The 22,946-nt window shown below is 43.3% G+C and overlaps 1 protein-coding gene across 3 annotated transcripts in view; it reads right to left on the bottom strand.

Moving 5' to 3' along the window:
• Positions 1-1,966: 1,966 nt before the first annotated feature.
• Positions 1,967-22,946, bottom strand: part of Dock8 (dedicator of cytokinesis 8) — a 181,205-nt gene continuing 160,225 nt past the window's right edge. For all 3 annotated transcript variants that reach the window (XM_048332994.1, XM_048333003.1, XM_048333012.1), the window contains exons 40-48: positions 19,800-19,943; positions 18,293-18,424; positions 17,500-17,634; positions 15,716-15,805; positions 10,838-11,074; positions 7,697-7,840; positions 6,212-6,318; positions 3,658-3,828; positions 1,967-3,043 (exon numbers count right to left, since the gene is read on the bottom strand). In XM_048332994.1, coding sequence (XP_048188951.1) covers positions 2,983-3,043; positions 3,658-3,828; positions 6,212-6,318; positions 7,697-7,840; positions 10,838-11,074; positions 15,716-15,805; positions 17,500-17,634; positions 18,293-18,424; positions 19,800-19,943 — 1,221 coding nt within the window. In that variant the 3' untranslated portion in view covers positions 1,967-2,982. The remainder of the gene's footprint in view (positions 3,044-3,657; positions 3,829-6,211; positions 6,319-7,696; positions 7,841-10,837; positions 11,075-15,715; positions 15,806-17,499; positions 17,635-18,292; positions 18,425-19,799; positions 19,944-22,946) is intronic.

Below are 22,946 nucleotides of genomic sequence, written 5' to 3'. Positions count from 1 at the left end.
TAGTACAAATTTTTCCAAGTTCTTCCATTTCCTTATGAATGGGGCAATGTCATTCTTTCTGATAGAGGCATAAAATTCCATTGTGTATATGTACCACATTTTCCTGCTCACTTGTCTACTGAGGGGCATCTGGGTTGGTTCCATATTTTAGCAATGACAAATTGTGCTGTGATGAACATTGTTATGCTGGTGGTTTTAGTGTAGTCTTGCTTGTAATCTTTTGGGTAGGTGCCCAAAAGTGGGGCTGCTGCATCGTAGGGGAGAGCTCTATGTTTAGCCTTCTGAGGAATCTCCATACCGCTTTCCAGAGTGGTTGAAAAAGTTTATATTCCCACCAACAATGTAGTAGGATTCCCTTTTGGCCACATCCCCTCCAGCATTTGTTATTGTTAGTTTTCCTGATAATGGGCAACCCCCCCTTTTCTTTTCTTTCTTTTTTGTGCCAGGCCTGGGGCTTGAACTTAAGGCCTGGCATTGTCCCTGAGATTTTTCTTTTTTTCTCAAGACTAGTGCTCTAGCACTTGAGCCACAGCTCCACTTCCCGCTTTTTTGATGATTAATTAGAAATAAGAGTTTCATGGACTTTCTGTTGGGCTCTGGCTATACCTTTAAGGGGCAGTCCCAAGAGGTCTGCCTCTTCTCCCGCCCTGGGGCTGCGAGGCTGTTAGCCACTGCTACCTTTTCCCCCGGTCCCAAACAAGCCCCGCCCCCTGTCTCGGAGCACATGGATATCATAATGGCCCCGAGTGGAGCTTAAGGAGGCGGTCCTGTGGGCTGTGATCTCCGCCTCTGGGGGAAGTCCCATGACATCACTGTGATGGACAGCCTAGATCAGCCTATCACTAGTGACTCCAGATCCCTCCTCTTCCTGCCTCCATTACTGTCATATAAACCCCTCCCCTGAGTAAACCGGTGGAAGTTCCAGAAGCTTACCCGGAGATGCCTGCATGTCCTGTGTCTTTCATTTCAGGGGCAGGAGGGGGGGGCGTTCTCGCATCTACACACCGCCAAGGTTTGCACATTGGGCCGCACTCCAGCTTTCTGCCTGGCGGGACAGGGCAGAACACGCACGAGGGTGAAAGGGTTCCCGACACTTTCCTTCTGGACCGGCTTTGAACTGGGATTCTCAGATCTCAGCCTCTGGAGTATCTAGGATTACAAGCATGACCAAGCCCAGCTTGGTCCTGTGGTTTTAGAACAGAAGTGTTGGTAATAGTAGCCATCCTGACTCAGAAAAGGTGATATGTAGTGGGCTCTGTTCTAATCTGGTTTGATCTGTGGCTATCCACACATGTGTATTATCTTCCTCATTGAATTGCAAGTGTCAGAAAGTCAGTGATGATATTTCTTGACCTTGGTCTCATCCGGTGTCTCCCACATAGGTGGTGCTAAATACTCATGGAATTAAAATGTCACCAGGTACCTGTGGCTCATACTATAATGTTTGCTACTCAAGAGGCTGAGATCTGAGGATCACAGTTCGAAGCCATCCCAGGCATACACATTCAATAAACTCTCATCTCCAATTAATCAGAAAAAAAGTTGTAAGTGGAGGTGTGTGGCTCAAGAGGTAGAGCACCAGCCCTGAGCAAAAAAGCTAGTCAAGAGTGTAAGGTCACGAGTTTAAGCCCCAGCACCAATACCAAAATAATAATCATAATCATAATCATGTGGACTCATTTGAGAAAGCAATAAGGAGCATAACCTGCTTTATAAATGCCTAGAAAATGAAAAGTACAGGCTTTAAAGCAGTAAGCTTTAGTTAGTTAAAAATGTTCTCTTTCCAAATGTGAATTATTGCATACATGATAATATAAGTGTAAAGTTCTGGAATTTCAAATAAAAGCTTCTCATGAACATCAAGATTAAAGGTGTCACCCCAGATATCATTGCTTAAGACCCTTATTCTCTGAAGCTTTACAACACTTGGAGTTGTCTGAATAACAGAAGGAAGGACACACATTTTGTTTGCAATTCTCATTCCATCTTTAGTTATCAGTCAAGGTCATCAGTCATATTAAAAATATATAATTTAATTCTCAAATAATAACTTTGTTCATCTTTCTCCTAAAGTACATTGTCAGAAGAAGATACTTCATAGCAGAAGACTGGATAATGTTCTGACACAAAAGCAGAAGTATTATCTTTTTATCAAAATACACTTGGTCCCAGAGAGGAGAAAAAGAGGGTGGAGACAGAGGTAAGGAAAAATAGCAACATGTGACAGAATTGCCTCCGCTTAAGCAAGTAAAGTTCCAGCCATGCTTGACGGAGTGCTGAGTACCATGTAATTCCTAAACCAGTGCTTCGAGTGTGTTCCTCTACAAATGCAAATGACCTCAACATACTGATAATAATAAAGCAAAAGCAACAATACAAGTAGTCCACCATAACCCTAACATGCTCCCGAAGCCTATTCAATAGTCTCAGAGCTCCAACCAGCACGATGATCAAATTTTGAATAAGGCTTCCCTTTGCAGACTTACTGAAAATATTTCAGGGTCCCAGAGTTTACTTTCCCTTCCTATGAAAAGGTGAGACCAGGAAAGTTGACTTGAAGTAAGTGGGTGGATAACTTCTCTACTTTTCCCTTGCACAATTTGAGGGTACCCTCAAATTCAGACCAGAGAGGAAGTCATTTCTTGGGTAGCCAAGTTACTGACCACTCAGTAGAAACTACTTAGATTTTTTTTGTACAAAATTGTGAAAAAATACTTTAATAAATATACAGTCACCCCTGATGACCTATCTCATCCCCCCCTCCCCTCCCTCATCCAAACGCCCTCTATCCCAGCATGGTAAAATTTGGTCAGAGTACATTTGGGCATCATTCATGGTTCCTTGGCTCTCTAAGTTTCTGGAGTGCTTGCTGGGCAGGGAGTGTGTGCCAGTCCTCACAGCTGCTGGTGTCCTGTGTTTTCAGTACCAGGGAGTCCCTTGCAGGTCACAGGCCTTCAACTCTGTGGGTGAAGATGACTTTCCTTAGCTGCTTTGGGACAGCTGGCTTTCACATTTCCTCAAACTAGACCTGTGGAAGGAGTCCCTGAAAGAGAAGGGTAGTAAATTAGCCTTGAAAAAGGGAGAGGGAGAAGAAATCATCCACCAAGGGACAGCTTCTCAATAAATAAGAAAACAAGGAGAAGGTCTATGAGCTCATCACACTGTGTCCAAAGAAACAAACAAAATGCCCAAGACAGGCTACAGCTGGAGCACAAGACCAACAGGAAGGCCAGAGGCTGTCTGCAAGAGGTCAAGGGGAAGGCTCAGGGAAGGTGGGAGTTACACAGACTGAATGGGGCTGGGCGGCCTCTTCAATTCTAGGCCCTTCTCTCAACCTGTGAGTTCTCACAGCCCTCCAAGAGCAGCAGAGTTGGCCTTAATGGACTGTACCCCAACACTGTCTTCTCCCCAGGAAGAGGTCTGACTGGGTTCCCTTCTTACCTTTTTTTTGTTTGTTTTTTGCCAGGACTGGGGCTTGAACTCAGGGCCTAAACACTGTCCCTGGCTTCTTTTTGCTAAGGCTAGTACTCTACCACTTGAGTCATAGTGCCACTTCTGGCTTTTTCTATATATGTTGTGCTGAGGAATTGAACCCAAGGCTTCACGTATGTGAGGCAAGCACTCTACCACTGGCCACATTCCCAGCCCTCTTCTTACCTCTTTTGACTCTCAACTCTGAATATGGGCTTGTAGAGTTCTGGAATTTTCCGCTCTATCATAGGCCTGAGGTTCTCTTTCAGCTTGTTATAGTTCTTTTTGAGTTCTTGCTGATACTCCCTCTGGTCTGCTGTAATGAGACGCTTGTTTTTCTCAACAGCCTCGCCACACCTGAGATGAAAGCCATTAAGGGAGGGAAAATGTGAGGTTTCATTTAGTCAGATTTGAGGGTGATAGGACGTTAACACTTCTGGACCACCTCTGTTTGGATCTAAAATATCCTCAAGGGCCCTGTGCTAAAGACTTCTGGTCAACTGATGAGCTCTGAGGCAAGTGATTGGATTATAAATCCCATCAATAAATCTATGATATGATGGTTGATTAAGAGGTGACAGAAATTTAAGAGGTAGGACCTAGTTGAAAGGAGTGAATGTTTGTCTCTCCTTACCACAACCACCATTAGTGAATAATCGCCTCCTCAACTACACACTTCAGCCATCAAGACATTCTGCCTTGCCAGCTAAACAATCCAAGATTGTGAGCCCCAAATAAGTCTTTCCTTCTGTAAGCTGGTTTTCTCAGGGTTTTTTTTTTTTTTTGGTGGGGGGGTGGTGGTGTTTTTGATGATGACTTGAACTCAGAGCCTGGGCACTGTTCCTGAGCTTCCCACAGTGCCACTTCTGGCTTTTTTGGAGTAGTTCATTGGAGATAAGAGTCTCACAGACTTTCTTGCCCAGGCTTGCTTGGACCCATGATCCTCAGATCTCAGCCTCCTAAGTAGCTAGGGTTATAGTCAGGAGTCACTGGTGCCTGGCTTCCGTATACCTAGCCCCATCATGATGAAACCACAGAGCATTAAATACAACAAAAATATCTTCAAAAGCTGGATGCTGGTGGCTTACACCTATAATTCTAGCTCTCTAGGAGGCTGAGATCTGAGGATTGGGGTTCAAAGCCAGCCTGGGCAGGAAAGTCCATGAGACTCTTATCTCCAATTAACCATCAGAAAACCAGAAATGGTGCTGTGGCTCAAAGTAGTAGAGCACTAGTGTTGAGGGAAAAAGCTCAGGGACAGTGCCCAGGCCCTGAGTTCAAGCCCCGTGACTGGCCCCAACTCCCCCTAAAAGAAAAAAAGTCTCTAAAACTCATTGTGATTACTTGACTTTGCATAATATACTACATATCAAAAAAGAAAGCCATGTTATTTATACATCATGAATGTCTTGCTTTTTGTTTTCTACAAATCAACAAACCTTTAAGGGATAAAGTAATGATTGTAATTTAGCTGACAGGCAATCATTGATAATTCTGTTATTAATGAGTAAGACTCTGGTAATCTTTATGATATAAACTATTTTCCTAATAGTGGCCCAGCACTACTGACTTTTAATTTCCTTCTTCCCCATCTACCAGGTAAGACTATTCCTGTACTTGGCATGCTGCTCTAAGGCTTGGAATGAAAAGACATATTGATATGCATCTTTCTGATATTCTCTTTCATATATGAAATATCGTCATATCTTTCACTACTAGCTTATTTTTGGTTTTAATGATTGGACTCAGGGCCAAACACACATTAAGTGAGCACTCTGCCACTTGAGCCATACCCCCAGTCCTCTCGTATGTTGTTTTGAAGATACAAGCACACTGATTATTGTCTAGGCTGGCCTTGAATTCACCATCCTTCAGCATCCACTTTTCAGTGGCTGGATTACAGGCATGAACTACCATGCCTGGCTTCAGGAGACTGGATATATTTGTTTGTGCTGAAAAGCATTGCAAGGGTTTGGCCAAAGACCTGCTTCCTTCCTATCCAGGCTCAACTGGCGGCAGAATCCAGGAGCAGAGATGAAGCTGTTCTGACCAACGGTTATGTCCCTGGGTGATACCTTGGAAACAGTCCAGCTTCAGAGCCTTGTCTTTGTCTCTCCATTTGAGGCCACATCACATGGGTTTCTAAAATAAGTGGCTTATATGATTTGGGAAATTACTAAGCTTGCCAATGTCAGAATTTGTGGAATTCTAACATATCCACAGAGTACCAGTACATGGATGGGAAGGTGGGCTACTTGGATTTAGAACACCTGGTTTGAACTCAACTCCCTCTGTGACCCTAAGTAAAATCAGCTGCTATTCCATTTCTTGTTTGCAAAATGAGGAAAATGATGCAATCTGCTTTACAATGGGATTTTTGAGGCACATAAGCCACAACATACATGGAGCATATGACAGTGGAGGCATTAGTTGCTTATTGGAAGCACAAGGAATATTGTTCTACTGTTGTAGTTTTCAATTTTCTGTGTGTATCAGAATCACCAGGAAGCTTGTGAGATCACCAATTGGCAAGCCCCACTTCTAATCTACCTGATCTAGTAGATCTAAGAAGATCTAGTGGTGGGGCCCAGGGCCTTATGCAAGCACTCTATCACTGAGCAACACCCCAGCCACTCTTTTGTCTTTTCTGCAAGTTTTCAGGTGGCACTAGACCCCTGGCCTACGATCCACATTTAGAGAACTACTGAGGAACTGAAACCACCTCCATGTTCCCCCTTACCGCATTATGAACTCTTTAAAGCACAGTCTCAGCTTGTTGTGATGTCGATAGAGCTTTGGGTCAGCTGGAATTTCAGCCAAGAACACTTGGGCTACTTCCAGTGGTCCCTGGAGGAGGAGAAAGTAAGAAAACAATGCTGATATTGGAAAGAAAGTTAAATAACTTGGGAGGAAATATTGGAGTGAGTTCTTAGTTTAAACATTTCATTTTGTAGTTTGACTAAAGCAAACCAAAAATCCCAAAACACTCAAGAAAGTCTTGAGCTGCTCAGAAAAAATGATTTCTTAGGAGGAGCCTGGAATTTCTTGGAGAATACATTGGCAAAAATGTATTTTTCTCAATCTAATACTACTACCCATGGTTTTCCTTCAAACATAAAATAATACAACTACACTGAAGAAAGAGTGTTCAAATTGGGGATTGCCTTGATATATTATTCATATTCACTTACCTAGTTGCCCAGTGCTGACTGAGTCACAGAGCTATAGAGTACTTATATAAACTGTGGTTGAGGACTTATAAAAGTTCCATTTTCATATAATTGGGATTTAAAATAGCAAAATCTTCTCAATGTTCCTATCTTTGAAATGTAAATTATTTCTCTTCTGATTTTTTTTCTGATCTCTCTGTCTGTCTGTTGTCTGTCTCTTTCTCCTTGGTACAGGGAATTGAACCCAGGACTACACATGCTAGACCTCTGGAGCCACACCCCCAAGCCTCCTACTTCACATATTCTGCTTCTACGTGGAATAACAGGGCACTTTCAAATGGAGGATGGGCTGGATGAGGAAAGAGATATGATGCTTGTGGAGGTTTTGAAGGTAAATGTGTAGGCATAAGTAGATATAGAAGCAATATGAGGGGTCGCTGCATATAGAGTTTATTAAAAATCGCAATGCATAGAGAGTTCTAGTCTTGTACCTCCCTCTATATGAGCGTGCCTTAGCTCCACACTGAGCTCATGAAATAGCATTCTAATACATCTGAGAAGATGTAGTCTGGTTGAAGTGGCCCCGGGAACCTGGTCCCAGGTCACTACTGGCCAGGCCCTTGGCATGTAGAGTTCATCTCTCCGATGACTGATCTGAGAGCTGGATGGTCCAGGCCCTTTCCTCCTTTGCTCATAAGCATCTTTTAGATTAGTCCCAAGCGTGGAATAATTGTGCCTACGACACTGTGTAGCCCTCAGCACTTTTCAACAGGATCACAGATCGGGCAGTTCTGGGCCCAAAGTACTTGTTGAAGAAAAATAGTACCCCTTCAACTTGGTCCTCTCATCTGTAGGGATTTCTTTGCTACCTGGTGTCGTGAAGTGGACAAGAAGGCCTCCTGAAAGTATTTTCCATTGTTCAAGTGTTGAGGATAAGTTTAGGAACAGTATTCCTATGTACATTCAATTCTTGAAGAACTGCAGAAAGAAGGGTAGAGACCCAGTAGCCAAAATCCCAAGCACTATGCCTGACGGCACCGGCTGGCTCTGCTTACCTGATTTACAGTGGCCCCCACAGAGCCCTGTAGCACCATCTGAAGCATCTTTGCATCAGGGGGCTCCTGATGAATGGCCACGGCCAACTGCAAGGTCTTCTTCTTCATGTCTTCAATAGCAACTTCAATTGGAGTCAAAACAAGCTGAACATAAAACATAATTGTAGGACGTCATTGTCTGCTCTCACATGCATGGAAAAACTTGGCCTAAGGCAGAGAGGGAAGCTGGGTTTGAAGGAACAGCTGAGGGAAGACGTTCAGGGTCATCTGAGATGATGTGAACTGGTTAAGAAGAAAGGGCCTCCTATGTCTTGAGTGATTTTATGTCTGGAACATTTATGTCTGTATATGTATTTATCCGTCAAAGGGCTTGAACTCAGGGCCTGAGTGTTATCCCTGAGCTCTTTCACTCAAGGCTAGTACTCTACCACTTTAAGCCATAGCTCTACTTCCAGTTTTTTGGTAGTTACTTGGAGACAAAAGTATCATGGACTTTCATGCCCAGGCTGACTTTGAACTGTGATTCTCAGATCTCAGCCTCCTGAGCAGCTAGGATGACAGTGTGAGCTACCAGCTTGGCTGTACATATATTTATGATGTGCTCCTTTAAACCGTCTTCCTGTTCTCTCCATTTTGCAATCAAAGGAAAATTTAAATGCTATGCTGCACACAGTGACCCACAGAGTAAGTGGGAAGTCCTCTTTTGATCATAATTGTGTCTACATTCTTCCTACTCTGTCAAGTTGCTTTTCCTATTACTGAACAAATGACTCGAGTTACAATGTGGAAGGGTGGCACTCAACAAGTCCCTCCTCATGACTTTTGGCTTTACCTGGGTTGTCTCCAACTTCCCCTGAAGGTGATTCTGCATCAAGGTCAATCTCTACTTGCTAAGTTCTGCTGACTTAATGTCCTTCCTGAATGTGACATACTGACTACTTCTGCCCATGGCTCTGATAGCCAGATTCCTATGTTCAACTCCTGACTCTCATAGCTCAGAATAGGGCCTTATGTAGAGATAGGGTTTTTAATTAGATAATTGAGCAGAACAGAATTTATTAGGGTGAGTCCTAGTTCAACTTAACTGGTCTTTATAAGAGGAATTCAGGACACAGTATGTATAGAAGGAAAGTGACATGAATAATCTCAAGAAGAAGCCAAGGAAACAGGCATGACCAAATTCTCCCTTGCACTCCTCAAAAAGAACCAACCCTACCAACACCTGAAACTGGGCCTTTGCAACCTCCCCAACCACGAGACCATACATTTCTGCACTCCAGTATATAGTATTTGGATATATTTCCTTAATGAATAGTCAAGAAAAGATGTGAAACTATTTTAAAATGATGAGTTTATTCCTGTTCTGTGCTGAGAATATCTTAGTGCCCAAAAGTCCAAAACATTAAGAAATGCCTTCTAAATAAATTCCCAGGCCAGGGTCTCTCTCTCTCTGGCTTCTTTCTGGTGGGATTCACTGGCTCAGTATGAGTTGGGGGATTGCTTTCCACAGCCCTAGACGCCTGCTACGCTGGCCTGATGGCATAGTCCCAAATCATCTCTGTGCTCACTGACTTGATTATGCCCGTGATCCCGTGTTATTTTAATGACCTAGTCTAATTAAAGAATGCACAGACTGGTGAATTATGGGTGTGGAAAGAAGAAGAGTTGTTTCTACAAAGACAGGTTAAATGCTTGGGCAAGATGTAATGAAAGTGAGTTGCTATAAAAATTCCCCTCCTATTAGGTGTGCATGAGACAACTATAAAAGGCTAGGGTAAAAAAAAAAAAAACCATAAAAATCCAGAAGTCTTCTGTTCTCCTATTGTTTAACAAGGCTTTTTAAGGCCTCAGTCTGTTTTGCAGAAAGCAAAACTGAACATCATGGACAATGCATGATGGATGTGGTTGATGTAAGAAAGACAATGCAGAATTGTGATCCTAAGTTCATAATTGCAAACAAGGCTGTGGCCCCATTTAAAAGAGAAGACATATGAATGTACATTGGAGGTGTTTTAAAGAAAAGTACAATGTTGATGGTTTGTATAATTTTGAAGATTCTATAGTTGGAGAGGCTTTCTTGATGGTTCCTATTAAAATGAATTAAAAGTCTTCTATTTGCTGGGTGCCAGTATCTCATGCCTGTTATCCTAGCTGCTCAGGAGATTGAGCTGAGGATCAAGGTTCAAAGCCAGACTGGGAAGATAAATCTGAGAGACTCCTATTTTCAATTAACTATCAAAAAGCAAAAAATAAAGGTGTGGCTCAGGTGGTAGAGAACCAGCCTTGAGCAGAAAAAACAAAAGAGCATGTGTTCCTGACTAGTTTAAGCAGCAAAATCTGATGATGCTCAAGATTTTCAATAAAATGGTACAGTATGGTATTTAGACATCTTTACTGTAATGATTTGAAATCATTTCTAGATTATTTACAGTACTAATGCAGTACAAATACTATATGAATAGCTGTTATACTGTATTGTTTAGAGAATCACAAGAAAAACAACTGCATGTGTTCAATTCAGAAATAATTTGTTAAAACTATTTCAGTGAATGGTTGGCTGACTTCACAAATGTGAGGCCCAAGGCTATAAAGAGCCAATCATATATATTTTATATATTCATAATTAAATGATTTAAACATCACAGATTATAATTAAGTATGTAAACATATTTGCAGTACAGCTATGACTTTGCAGTGCTACACACTGAATGAAAATAGTGCTCTAAAACAAAGTTGCCTAAACTGGGCACCAGGGGCTCACGCCTGTAATCCTACTCAGGCAGCTGAGACCTAAAGATCACAGTTCAAAGCCAGCCAGGGCAGGAAAGTCAATGAGACTCTTTATTTCCAATTCCAAAGAGCTGATAGTGGAGATGTTGCCCAAGTGGTAGTATGACAGCCTTGAGTGAAAAAAACGCAGGGGCAATGTCCAGGCTGTGTTGAAGTCCTAGAACTGGCACAAAATTAAACACAGCTGCCTAAATAGGGTTCCTTAGCACCATGAGGCTAACTCTACTGGCATGTCAAATGCAATCTCTTTCTATCCCACTGCAGTTTGAGTGAGGGAACACTCGGGCTTGTGTTCTGTGGGAGGGTCACCCGGCCCACGTCCCCAGGTGGCCTCGCCTGCCCTGCCATTACCTCCTCCTTCTGGATGACGCTGATCCTGGTCTTGATGTAGGGAAAGGCGTGCATGGTGGTGAGGATGGTGTTCCGCCGGTACTGCTCATGCAGCTCTCCCCGAGGCCGCCCCTCCAGGGTGAAGGGTGTGGTGTACATGAACCTGCGCAGGTTGAAATTCTTCTCAAAGTACGTTACCCTGTCTTTCATCTCATACTCATCAAAATAGGGCTCCACAAATGTGATCTGTATATAGGCCTGAGTGGGAGAGAGAGGTGAGGAGGGAAGGGGAGGGAGGAACTGGTGAGCCATTCTGCAAACAAGATCCATGACCCCAGCCCATCCCAAAAGGTACCAGGGTTGACTGTCCCAGGTGGGAATTCAAAACCTGCCATTCTTCTCTCCATCCCAGGAGGTGCAAGTCAAAGTGGAAGGGAAGAAAAGCACTTGTGGGAGGCAGCCCCACCAGCTACCCCTTCTGAGCAGCAAGTCTTAGCCTGAGTTTGCAAACCACCAAGCTCCACAATGACTGTTTCCTGTCCAGAGTTACCATGACAAAGAGACACTCACAGGGACTAAGAAGGCTAATAATATCAAGTGGTAGCAAGGAGGAAGAGCAGTCAGAAGTTCCCGGTAGGGATTTGGGAATGGAAAACAAAACAAACAAACAATCAAACAAACAAAAAACTCTAACAACTGCTTTAGAAGACAAGTTAACAATTTTCTTAGTTAAGTGACACAGACTCCCCCAACCCAGGAATGCCGATGAGAAGTGAAAACAAAATCCACACAAAAACCTGAACATGACTGTCTACAGCCCTATAGGTGACAACAGAAAAAAAAAAATACCCCTTGTGCCTTCCCTTCATTCACAGAAATGAAGACTACTCAGCACTGAAAAGGGAAGAAGTACTACAACATGGATGAATCTCAGATATGTATCTACAAAAACTGCTTGCTTGCATTTATTCATTCACCATGCATAAATAACTCGTTTCTATGTTCTAGAAAGGGCAAAGTTGAAAAGACAGAATACAGGTATGACTATCAGGGTATACAAGTGGAGACTACAAAGGCGGCATGGGGAGATTTTTTGGAGTGATGGAACACAATGTTCTACATCTGACTGTAGTATATATGTGTGTGTGTTATATATACATATATTACACATATATACATATATATCTGTGTGTCAGAACTTTAGAAATAAACACTGAATTTTTATTACATATATCATTTAAACATGATTCTTATTAATAAAGATTCTTTCTTTTTTTTGGGGGGGGTCCCGATGCTTGAACTCAGGGCCTGGGTGCTGTTCCTGAGCTTTCTTGCTCAAGTTTAATGTTCTACCACTTGAGCCATAGCTCCACTTCTGGCTTTTCTGGTAGTTACTTGGATATAATAGTCTCACAGACTTTCCTTCCCAGGCTGGCTTCAAACCTCACTCCTCCACTCTCAGCCTCCTGAATCGCTAGGATTGCAGGCATGAGACACAAGCAACTGGCTGAAGAAGGCTTCTTCAAAACAAGCTAAAGAATGGCAAAGAGTAGTGACTGGGTGGAACCACTGACCTCAGACCATAAATCACTACTTAGTATAATGAAATCTGGCTGTAATTCTGGGGTCAGGTTCTCATTCCCCGCTCTCGTGACCTACCTTGGGGATCTTAAGGGGGAGAAAATATGTTTTCATTCTAGTATTAGAGAGGTCACCATGGGCACCCAGCCAGATCTTTCCTACAAAGGAATCCAAATGTAATTTCTATCTGAAGCTCAGTTCAACTCATTACAGTAAGTGCTTTCAATCCCAGGCTAGGGAATGTGTGTTAATGAGCAAATCTTCTGACATAAAACCCCTTCAATTTGGCCATTTTCTCCTATTTGGATCATCTTTGCAGAAGTAAGAGAGATGTTTGAATCTTTTATTTTGCAGGTCTACCAGATGCTGAATAGCCATCAAATCCCAGTTTCTAGGTACACCTTGCACTTGGACTATTTCCCACATTTTAGAACCTGTCCTCTGCCTGTCTGTGTAGAATAAAAAGTAGTTCTAGGCTTTGTCCCTGGCTCCTGGTCTAGAGCTTCAGAAAGCCTTGGGATTTCCTGAGGGATTTATCATGCTAATGGAGAAGTTCTGCAGTGCTTCTGTAGGTCCCAAGTGCTTAGAGGGGTGGTACCATGAGCCACCCTGACCAACTAAGAGAGAAGAGCTGTAGTGGTCATGTTTAATCATGTGTTCATTGATTGAATCTATCATGCCTGTGTAACAACTAAAGAAAAACTCTGCACATCTCAAGTCAGTGAAATCTCCTGGCAGGTGAGGGCACTGGTGTACCAAAGGCCCTGGACTCCACACTGAGAGCACAGAAACGTTGCCCCCTTTCCCATGGCATGACTATAACTACATTATGTGTGTGTGTGTATATATATATATATATATATATATATATATATATATATATTTTTTTTTTTTTTCCTCCCTGTGTGTATGTGCCAGTTCTGGTGAAGTACCCCTCCCTAGTAACTATGTTCCTGGCAAAGGACTTTTCAGCAGCAGAATGCGGCTAGGTGAGGCTGTTCCTTGGAATGTGGGTTTCTGCTGGTCCAGGTGGGGCTTTCTGGATTGATTACAGAAGGCTCACAAGGTAGAAAGTGCACACCTGGCCTGCAGTGGATGTCACACCCTTCCCCTACCCCCTCCACCTTTGATTTTCTTATTAACACGCGCGCGCGTGCGTGCATGCGTGCGTGTGCGTGTGTGTGTGTGTGTGTGTGTAACCAGCTTGTACAAAATCCAGGGTCTCCCCTCCCTCATGACCTAAACCATTTGTGACACTAGTCTGGTTCACGGTTCCTGGCAATGAATGCCTTTAACCTCCCTAAAAAGTGGTCTTGGTCTCTACTGGCTACATTGCTGTAATATTGAGGCTTGAACTCAGGGCCTGGGTGTTCTATATTAGCTTTTTTTTTTTTGTTCAAGGCTGGCACTCTAATACTTGAGCCATAGCTCCATTTTTTGGCCTTTTGGTGATTAATTGAAGATACCAGTCTCATGGACCTTCCTGCCCAGGGTAGCTTCAAACCACAATCCTCACATTTTAGCTTTACACTTTAGGATTATAGGCATGAGCCACTGGTGCCCAGTATTGGTTATTTTTGAGAAAGGGTCTTGTTTTATGCCCAGGCTGGTCTGGGCTACAGTCCTCCTATTTGTGCTTTACTGTGTCAGTGGGGATGGCAGGCATACCCTATGATACCTAGCCATTCCTTGAGATGGAGTCTCATAAATTTTTATTCCCAGCCTGGCTTGGAAATATAATTCTACAATTTCCCAAGTAGCTAAGATTACACTGTAATATAGAGGTCAGATCTGGACAGGGAAAAAGGGCAGAAGCTGACTCCATCTCCACTATCTCCCCAGCCCCCTCTGCTCAGAGGCCCTAGAAGATTCCTTCTCCCTGTAAACAACAGTGCCCCATGCCACCAATTGTTGGTGGGCTTGCCTGAATTCCTACAGGAAGGGAAGCCCCATCCCCAGGTAATGGGAGTTCCTAAATCCCAAGAGACAGGGGCGGCACATAGCCTATAGGTTACTGAACCTGTCTATCAAGTGCTTGGAACTGGGAGCTCCTTGTGACCCAGCCCCCTCACCTGACCCTATTTAGGGGCAGGCCAGCTCAGGCACCATTACATCATGCCACATGTTCGAGTCTGGTGTCTCTCATCCTCATGGCATCCCAATTCAGCTCTCTATCGGAGTTGAATTGGTTTGTTGGAATTCTCCAGAAGTAAGTCTCTGTGCCACTGTCCTGTTCTGTGTTACATGTTTTTCTGAAACCTGGGACTGGTCCATCCAGAACTTCCCCAATAAATTCATCTTTTTACTTGAGACTGTTTCTGAGTGGTGGACTCTTGGAGGAATGGGGGACCCTGCCACACCTCAGACGCCATTACAACAGGAATGATCCACTGAGTCTGGCCAAGATTTTTTTTGGCCAGTTCTGGGGCACTGTCCCTGAGCTTATTTTGTTCAAGGCTAGTAATCTACCACTTGAGCCAGAATACTGTTTCTGGCCTTTTCTATTTACATGGTACTTTCATGCATGCTAGGCAAGCACCCTATCTATCATTAAGCCACATTTCCAGCCTCAGAATTGGTATTTTTTTTTAACATGTTTGAAATAGTTTACAGGTTTCATAGGCAGAAAAGAGCAGTGATTTATTTGCAAGCGTGCTTGGGGATCGGATTCCACATTGGAGTCCTGGTTCTGCTTCTTGCATGATCTTGAAATGCTAGGCAACTTTTCTATGCCTCCATTCTCTCACCCAGTTTTTTTTTTTCTATATATGTGGTGCTGAGGAATTGAACCCAGGGCTTCATGTATACGAGGTGAGCACTTTACGACTAGGCCATATTCCCAGCCCGAGCCTCTCACCCAGTTTTGTTTTTTGTTTTTTTTGCCAGTCCTGGGGCTTGAACTCAGGGCCTGAGCACTGTCCCTGGCTTCCTTTTGCTCAAAGCTAGCACTCTACCTACCACTTGAGCCACAGCCCCACTTCCGGCTTTTTCTGTTTATCTGGTGCTGAGGAGTTGAAACCAGGGCTTCATGCATGCTAGGCAAGCACTCTACCGCTAACCCACATTCCGGCCCTCACCCAGTTTTATATTGGAACAACCAAACTCGCTCGTAAGGGCTACTGGAAGTTGAAATGAAGGGGGAACGTAAAAAGTGGAATGCAGTGGAGGCACGAAGTTGGTGCTTAATAAGTGATAGCGTCTACCACCCAGCAGGGGGACCTAGAAAGTGTTTGGTTTTATGTCAACGATAGGCAGAAGGAAGCAAATAAGAGGTGGTTAAGTTTCTTTTAGAAAAACGTTTTAGGAAAATCTCCATACCTTGTTAGGATCCAATTTGGTTTTGTCCACAGGAGTAGAGTCTTTTATCACTTCCACAAATTCGGCACCAAAACACTGACCATAAAATCCCTATATAAGAGGAACCATCAGGTTATAAAAGCCGTGTGTGTGTGTGTGTGTGTGTGTGTGTGTGTGTGTGTGTTGTACCTGGGTCTTGAACTCAGGATATGAGCACTGTCCCTGAGCTGCTTTTTGCTCAAGACTAGTGTCACTTGAGTCATAGCTCCATTTTTGGCCTTTTTTTTTGGCAGGGGGGTGGTGAATTGGAGGTTAAGAGTCTCACAGACTTTCCTCCTGGGTCTGGCTTTGAACCACAATTCTGATATCTCAGCCTTCTGAGTAGTTGGGATTACAGGGGTGAGTCATCAGCACCACGCTATAAAGGTTATTTTTAACACAGGGAAAATCTTTGAATTTGCACAAGAGAGAATCTGTGCATTGATTCCTGAGAGCCCTTCTGAGCTAAGAAGCAAAGTATAGCATTTCCTGGGACATAAATAAAAATTGAAAGAAGTCTAGCACCATTCATTACTTAATGCTTCTCCACAATATATATGCTCAGTCTTGATTTCCACCTCCATCATCACTTTTCCTAAGACATTCCTGAAGATGCAATGGCACTACTTACTTCTTGCTTTTGGTACTAGGGAGCTTGGAAATCACCATTTTATTCACAAATGTAGCAAGCCATAAAGTACAAGAAGATAAAACCCACACCTCAAAATTCTTACTAGGGGGACACAGTATTAGAGAAACAAGTGGGCTGGGTCAATGGCCAACTAACTTCCTTTCTCATGAGCTGAGGGACTGGCTGCTCTGGTCATGGCCTTTGGATGAAATCTTCATGTCTTATTTGGCAGGGATGAGCAGTGCCAGGAACCATCCAGCAACATAAGAACTTATCGTTTTACAGTCCCAAGAGGCTACATTCAAAGAAATAGCAAAGAAGTTAAGAAATGTAGTTTTGGTTCTTAGTCACCAGGTCAGGGACCTTCAACATGAGAAGGTTTTAGGGGGTACCCGTTGATTTTCTTAAGTTTTTAGTGTTGGGCCCTCTCAATGTGTGTGTGTGTGTGTGTGTGTGTGTGTGTGTGCGCGCGCGCGCGCGCGCGTGCAGCAGGTACTAGTACTCAGGCTTGAACTCAGGGCCTGGGCATTGTCCCTTAGCTTTTTCACTCAAATTTGAGCCACACAGCTTCACTTTGGGCTATTTGAGATTAATTGGACATAAAGAGTCTCACAGACTTTCCTGCCTGAGCTGGCTTATAAGAAAGTGTGTGACAATGATTGTTATATAGATTTGAAAATAAACATTTATGGAATCAACTGAAAAACTGGAAAACACAAGATCTTCAGAGGAAACCATCTAAATCCTACTGTACCTCACACCTTGATATTATAAATACCACGTGGAAAAATTTATATGTAGTTAATGCTGAATACATGATTTTTCTTTTTAGTTGGTTGTGAGGCTTTTAATCAGGGCCTAGGCATTGCTGCTGAGCTTTTGTGCTCAAGGCTAACACTATACCACTCTGACAGCACCCCTTCTGGTTTCCTGGTGGTTAATTGGGGATAACAGTATCACTGACTTTCCTGCCCAGGCTGGCTTTGAACCGCAATCCTCAGAAAGCAGCCTCTTGAGTAGCAAGGGTTACAGGTGTGAGCCACTGATTCCTGGCTGATTTTTCTTTTTGCAATGACTCATTCTAACTTGTTTTTGTAAAGTGTACAAGTCCAGACCCAAAAAGCACGTTGCTCACCTCCAGTCTATGTGAGATCTCGGGAAGTTTCGTTATAGCAGGCTCTTTGTAAATAAATTCCTGTTCATCCAAATCCCCGAATTTGGATCCATAGAAACCAACACGGAAATAAGTTCCAAACATTCTCTTATGATCCTGTTCAACAAAGGAACACCTTTCTTCAGTTACACAATGCCTGAAGATGCATTGGATTAAAAGGGTCTCTTGCTGTGTTACAGACATGTTCTTCTCCCCCCCACCCCCCACCCCCTGGTTAGGTCCTAGGGTTTGAACTCAGGGCCTGGGTGCTGTTCCTGAGCTTCTTTTGTGCTAGGCTAGCTCTCTACCACTTGAGTCACAGTGCCACTTCTGGCCTTTTCTGTTTATGTGGTACTGAGGAATCAAACCCAGGGCCTCATGCATGCTAGGCAAGCAATCTACCACTAAGCCACATTCCCAGCCCCTGGACATTTTATTCTTACAGTTGATGTAAACAGAAATTCCTCTGTCAAGCAAATTTAATATTTTAATTAGCTTTGGATAATAACAGAAGAAATCCCATGAAAGGTTTCTGGGACTTCATCTAAGTTCATTTGAAAACTCTTCATCTTTTCTGCCCATAAAGTGATTCAATCTGCTTCTTTCATCCTCAGCATTCTGGATCTCTGTCTACTTGCAGCCTTTTCTTTAATGGGCAAGAGCTACAGCAATGATGAGCCCAAGGAAAACCTAGAGATGAAGCAAGGCTGAACAACTCTGACACAGGAGTACCTGCCACCAGGCAACAGCACCATTGACCAGGATCCCTGGCTACCTTGGTAATGATGTTATCAAAGGCTTTCTGCAGCTTGTCATGCGTGGAGGTCAGCTTCCGGAAGTCCCGGTGAGCTTCCAGAATGGGGATGACCAGTTTGTAGACCTCATTCACCGTCTCATACAGGCCTCCCTGGGAACAGGAAAGGAGAAGCCAAGAGAATTGAATGCACTGGGAATGCAAGGACAATCAGTGTTTAGTACGCAAACAGTATGCTAGACAAATGACTTCATATAGTGATTGACTTGGTTTTTTTTTCCCCATGTAGATCCTGGGGCTTGAACTCAGGGCCTGAGCACTGTCCCTAAGCTTTTTTTTTTTTCCAAGTCTAGAGTGCTACCACTTAAGCCACAGCTCTACTTCCAGCTTTTTGGTAGTTAATTGGAAACACTGGACATTTTCTGCATCTAAAAATAGAATTTGTGAGGAGGAGGAGGGAAAAGATAGTTAAAACAATAAAATAGAGAGGTGTTGTTATTGGGAGAAAAGTTGGGAGATGAAAAGTAGAAAATAAGACATAATCCAGAGATGAAAACAGAACTGGGTTAGCTAAATAGAGGGAAGTATTAAGAATGGACTTGGCTTGGCATATGGGGAAAGAAGGAGATGATTAAAATAAAAAATGATACTCAGTGACTTGTCTAACTTGTCTTCTTTAATTAGAAATGTTTAGGCCTAGATTAGGTTCATGGGAGGAATCTCAGGGTTGTCTGCTCAACAATTTCTTTTCTTTTCCTTTTTCCCTGCCTCTCTCCCTTCTTCCCTTCCTGCCTCCCTCCTCCCTCCCCTCCCTCTGCTTACTCTCTTCTTACTGCTTGCTTGTTTGCTTTCTTGCTCTCTTGCTCTTTTGTGCTGGTACTGGGGCTTAAATTCAGGGCCTGAGTACCATCCCTTACCTTTTTCACTCCAGGCTGGTGCTCTACCACTTGAGCCACAGCTCCACTTCAGGATTTTTTTTTTTTTGGTGATTAATTGGAGATAAGAGTCTCACAGACTTTCCTGCTTGGGCAGGTTACAATCCTTGTCCTCAGATCCCAGCCTCCTGAGTAGCTAGGAGATGGCAGTTGTGAGTCACCAGCACCTGCTGTGTCTCATTTTTATGAGTTGCCCCTGCCTGTAATGTTACTGGAGCTGGCTCAGTTGTTGAGAGAGAGGAACAGTGGGTCCCTGTCCTTCTTCTCAGGGTGGCTCCACCCCAGTACTGTTTTTTTTCTACGAGGGAGTGAGAACATGTCTCATCATTTCTTGTGTAACCCTGGGCAAGCCATTTCACCTCTCTGAGGCTTAGTTTCCAGCCCTATTAAAGGGAAATAATACCGTGAAACTGCTGCCCAGCCAATGAGCAGGCAGTGCTAACCAGAATGTTCCCTTGATGAAAGGCTTTCTCACCTCCCTGGCAGAACTGATGTAATTTGTGGACATCAAAGTCCTCCCTGGGCCTGGCCAGGGGCACCCCACCAGGCCCTGCTCTGCATGCTCAGCCCTGGGATGCCCTTTGGGCACTGACCGTGCTGAAGAGCTCCGCAGCCTGCTCCAGGAGCCCCACGAGGCCACTCTCAGTGAAGTACCGGCCTGAGCACACCCCATCTTCATCTGGTGACAAGGTGTCATCGGAGACTGCAGACTCCTCCAGCACGTTGGAAGAAATGTTCTGCAAGAGACCACAGTATGAGCTCGGAGAATAACTAGGTGGGCAGAGCTAACCGGAGGGAAGCCCCAATGTAGGAATGAGGAAGCCAACACTTCAAAATCCCCACCAAGTCTGAGGTTACCACAGCCCATAATTCCACACTGAGCAATGCATCTTCAAAGTCTACGATTTCCCAATCCTTTTAAGCCATCAGAAAACTTTTTATAAAAGATATTTGCCTCAAAGAAACAACAACGGGTAGAAACAACTTCACTTTAATGAATTAACCTGAAGAGACAGCAAGGATTGTGTGTGTGTGTGTTTGTGTGTGTGTGTGTGTGTGTGTGTGTGTGTGTGTGTGTGTGTGTGTCCTGGAGCTTGAACTCAGGACCTAGATACTGTCCCTGAGCATGTTTTACTAAAGTTTAGTGCATTTTGATGTCACTCCTTCCATCCTTCTCCCCCATTTTTCCTCCTACCATCCCTACCCTCAAGTTACACAGTTCAGTATTTACATAAAGTACATTGAATATAATGACTGCATTTGCTCACTGATTTTCTATCTCTTTCTTCCTCCCTCCCTCCCTCCCTCCCTCCCTTCCTTCCTTCCTTCCTTCCTTCCTTCCTTCCTTCCTTCCTTCCTTCCTTCCTTCCTTCCTTCCTTTTTGCTGGTAGTGGGGCTTGAGTTCAGGACCTGGGCACTGTCCCTGAGCTTTTTTTTTTTAGTGCTCTACCACTTTGAGCCACAGTGCCACTTCCAGTTTTTAGATGGTTAATTGGAGAGAAGAGTCTCATGGACTTTCCTGGCTTCAAGCTGAGTTCCTTAGATCTCAGCCTCCTGAGTAGCTAGGATTATAGGCATGTGCCACCAATTCCCAGCATTCATTTTCATTTTGAAAAGGCTAAGGCCAATGGATAAGTTTTTGTATCACAGGGAACTTAATTAATTAATAATTTCAGGCATGATTGTTTCTTTATGGTACTGGGTTTGAGCTCAGGATCCTGCACTTGCTAGGCAGACATTCTACATCCCAGCTTAATTCTAGCTTTTTTGGTATTATTTTTGAGATGGGATCTCACTCCCTCCCCCCCCCACCCCTATGTCCCTGGACTGCCTATTTCATGTGTGCACCACCACACCTAGCTTCTTCTCTTCAAGTGGAGTCTCACAGACTTTTCTGCCCAGCTGGCCCGGAACTTTAGTTTTAAAGATCTTGGCTTCCCACACAGCTTGAATGGCAGGTGTATAACACTATGTCCAGCTATGGGTTGAAATGAAGTCTCAAAGGCTTTGCTGCCTGGACTGGCTCAAACTGTAATTTTCCTGTTCTCAATCTCCCAAGTAGCTAGGACTACAGATGTAACCTACTTTCTCCTGGCTATGGGATAATTTTTTTGAAGTACACTGTTAGTATTGTCTTGACTTTATATAGCCAAAATGTACAACAGAGAATAAGGATGTCTTCTTTACAGAAGTTTTTATGTTGATATAGCAGTTACTATTTCCCTTGCCCCTGAATATTTTGTTTCTATACATTTTTCTTTTATGTAAACTACAGTTTTTAGAGACTCAAGCAGAGAAAGGAATGACCCAGGGCATAAAATTTCTGGAAGCATTCACTTCTAGAATCATGGAAATGCTAAACTTGTCATTGCTTGACCCTGACAGTGAGAATCTCCTTATGTTTTTGTGCATGTATACATCACTTGCCTCTCTCATGCTCTGCCTGACCATGATTCTTAAGGACTCCAAACAATAGCATATAAACCACTTCTTTCTATTGTTGTACAGGCATAACTAACCAATTATAGCACTCTTTCTCCTAGAGTATGGATATAGTCTCAACATTCTCTCAGCATAATGTTCCAGTCAGCCATTACTAATTGATCAGAGGAGAATTCCGAAATAAAAGCTGTCTACATTCTGTTCTGGCTAATAAGATCAAGAGAATCAACTTTAGCAATTAATGAGGAAATAGTTGTTATAGCCTATCCTTTGATACCTGATATTATAATGTAGATTTATGAATATAGGTGGAACTTCTCAAAGTCTCTTATGACTAGTCATTCTTTCAAACATAGGCTACCTATTATGGTACTTCTAAATTGGAGACAATGGAAGGTCTAAGAGATTCAGTGGAAAGAATATAATAACTAAAGAAACTAGTACTAGTAGAATTCTCTGAGATTTTCCATGTGTTCGGGAACAGATATGAAGCTATATAGTTATTAGTTATCATCAGAGGACAAGATTCTGGGCAGACATTCCCTGGCTTTGGATTCAGGGAGGTAAAATAACAGTAGTATCTAAGAATGTGTCCATATCTACATTTGTGAAATAAATATTACACACTAGGGTAAAGAATTTCAATGATCTCAGTTTCTTGGAATTAAGTGCCCTCAAGGTTATTTTTCCTTGCACAGATTTATCTCCAGTTTTTATGTTCTTTCCAGTCTTCTTCATGTTATTGGAGCAGAACAAGGTTGACTTGGGAATTTTTTTTTTTTTTTTTTTTTTTTGCCAGTCCTGGGCCTTGGACTCAGGGCCTGAGCACTGTCCCTGGCTTCTTTTTGTTCAAGGCTAGCACTCTGCCACTTGAGCCACAAGGCCTCTTCTGGCCATTTTCTGTATATGTGGTGCTGGTGAATTGAACCCAGGGCTTCATGTATAAAAGGTGAGCACTCTTGCCACTAGGCTATATCCCCAGCCCAAGAACAAGGTTGAAAGCTCAAGTGAAAAGCATTTAACAATGCAGCAGCAATCTCTGTGCTAAACACTACCCGGAATGCCTTCATCCTTTTGTAACATAAAGTACCCTGATTTTCTTTCGGAGACCCACTCATAAGTTAGGTGTAGGCCTGTGACACTGGCTCAACCAATCAGAGCATTTCATTTTTTTTAGCCATTGTGATTGGTTCAGGGAAGAGTTCATTACCAAATGGGAACCACTAAGCTGCCCAGAGACTTTTCTCTGCCATGAGGTACATGAGGTACCTCTCTTTTCTCCTGGATTTGAATCGGAT

This window comes from Perognathus longimembris, chromosome 1 (genome assembly GCF_023159225.1).
Source record: "Perognathus longimembris pacificus isolate PPM17 chromosome 1, ASM2315922v1, whole genome shotgun sequence".
In the NCBI taxonomy this organism is placed as follows: Eukaryota; Metazoa; Chordata; class Mammalia; order Rodentia; family Heteromyidae; genus Perognathus; species Perognathus longimembris.
This window is presented reverse-complemented; position numbering and strand designations above follow the sequence as displayed.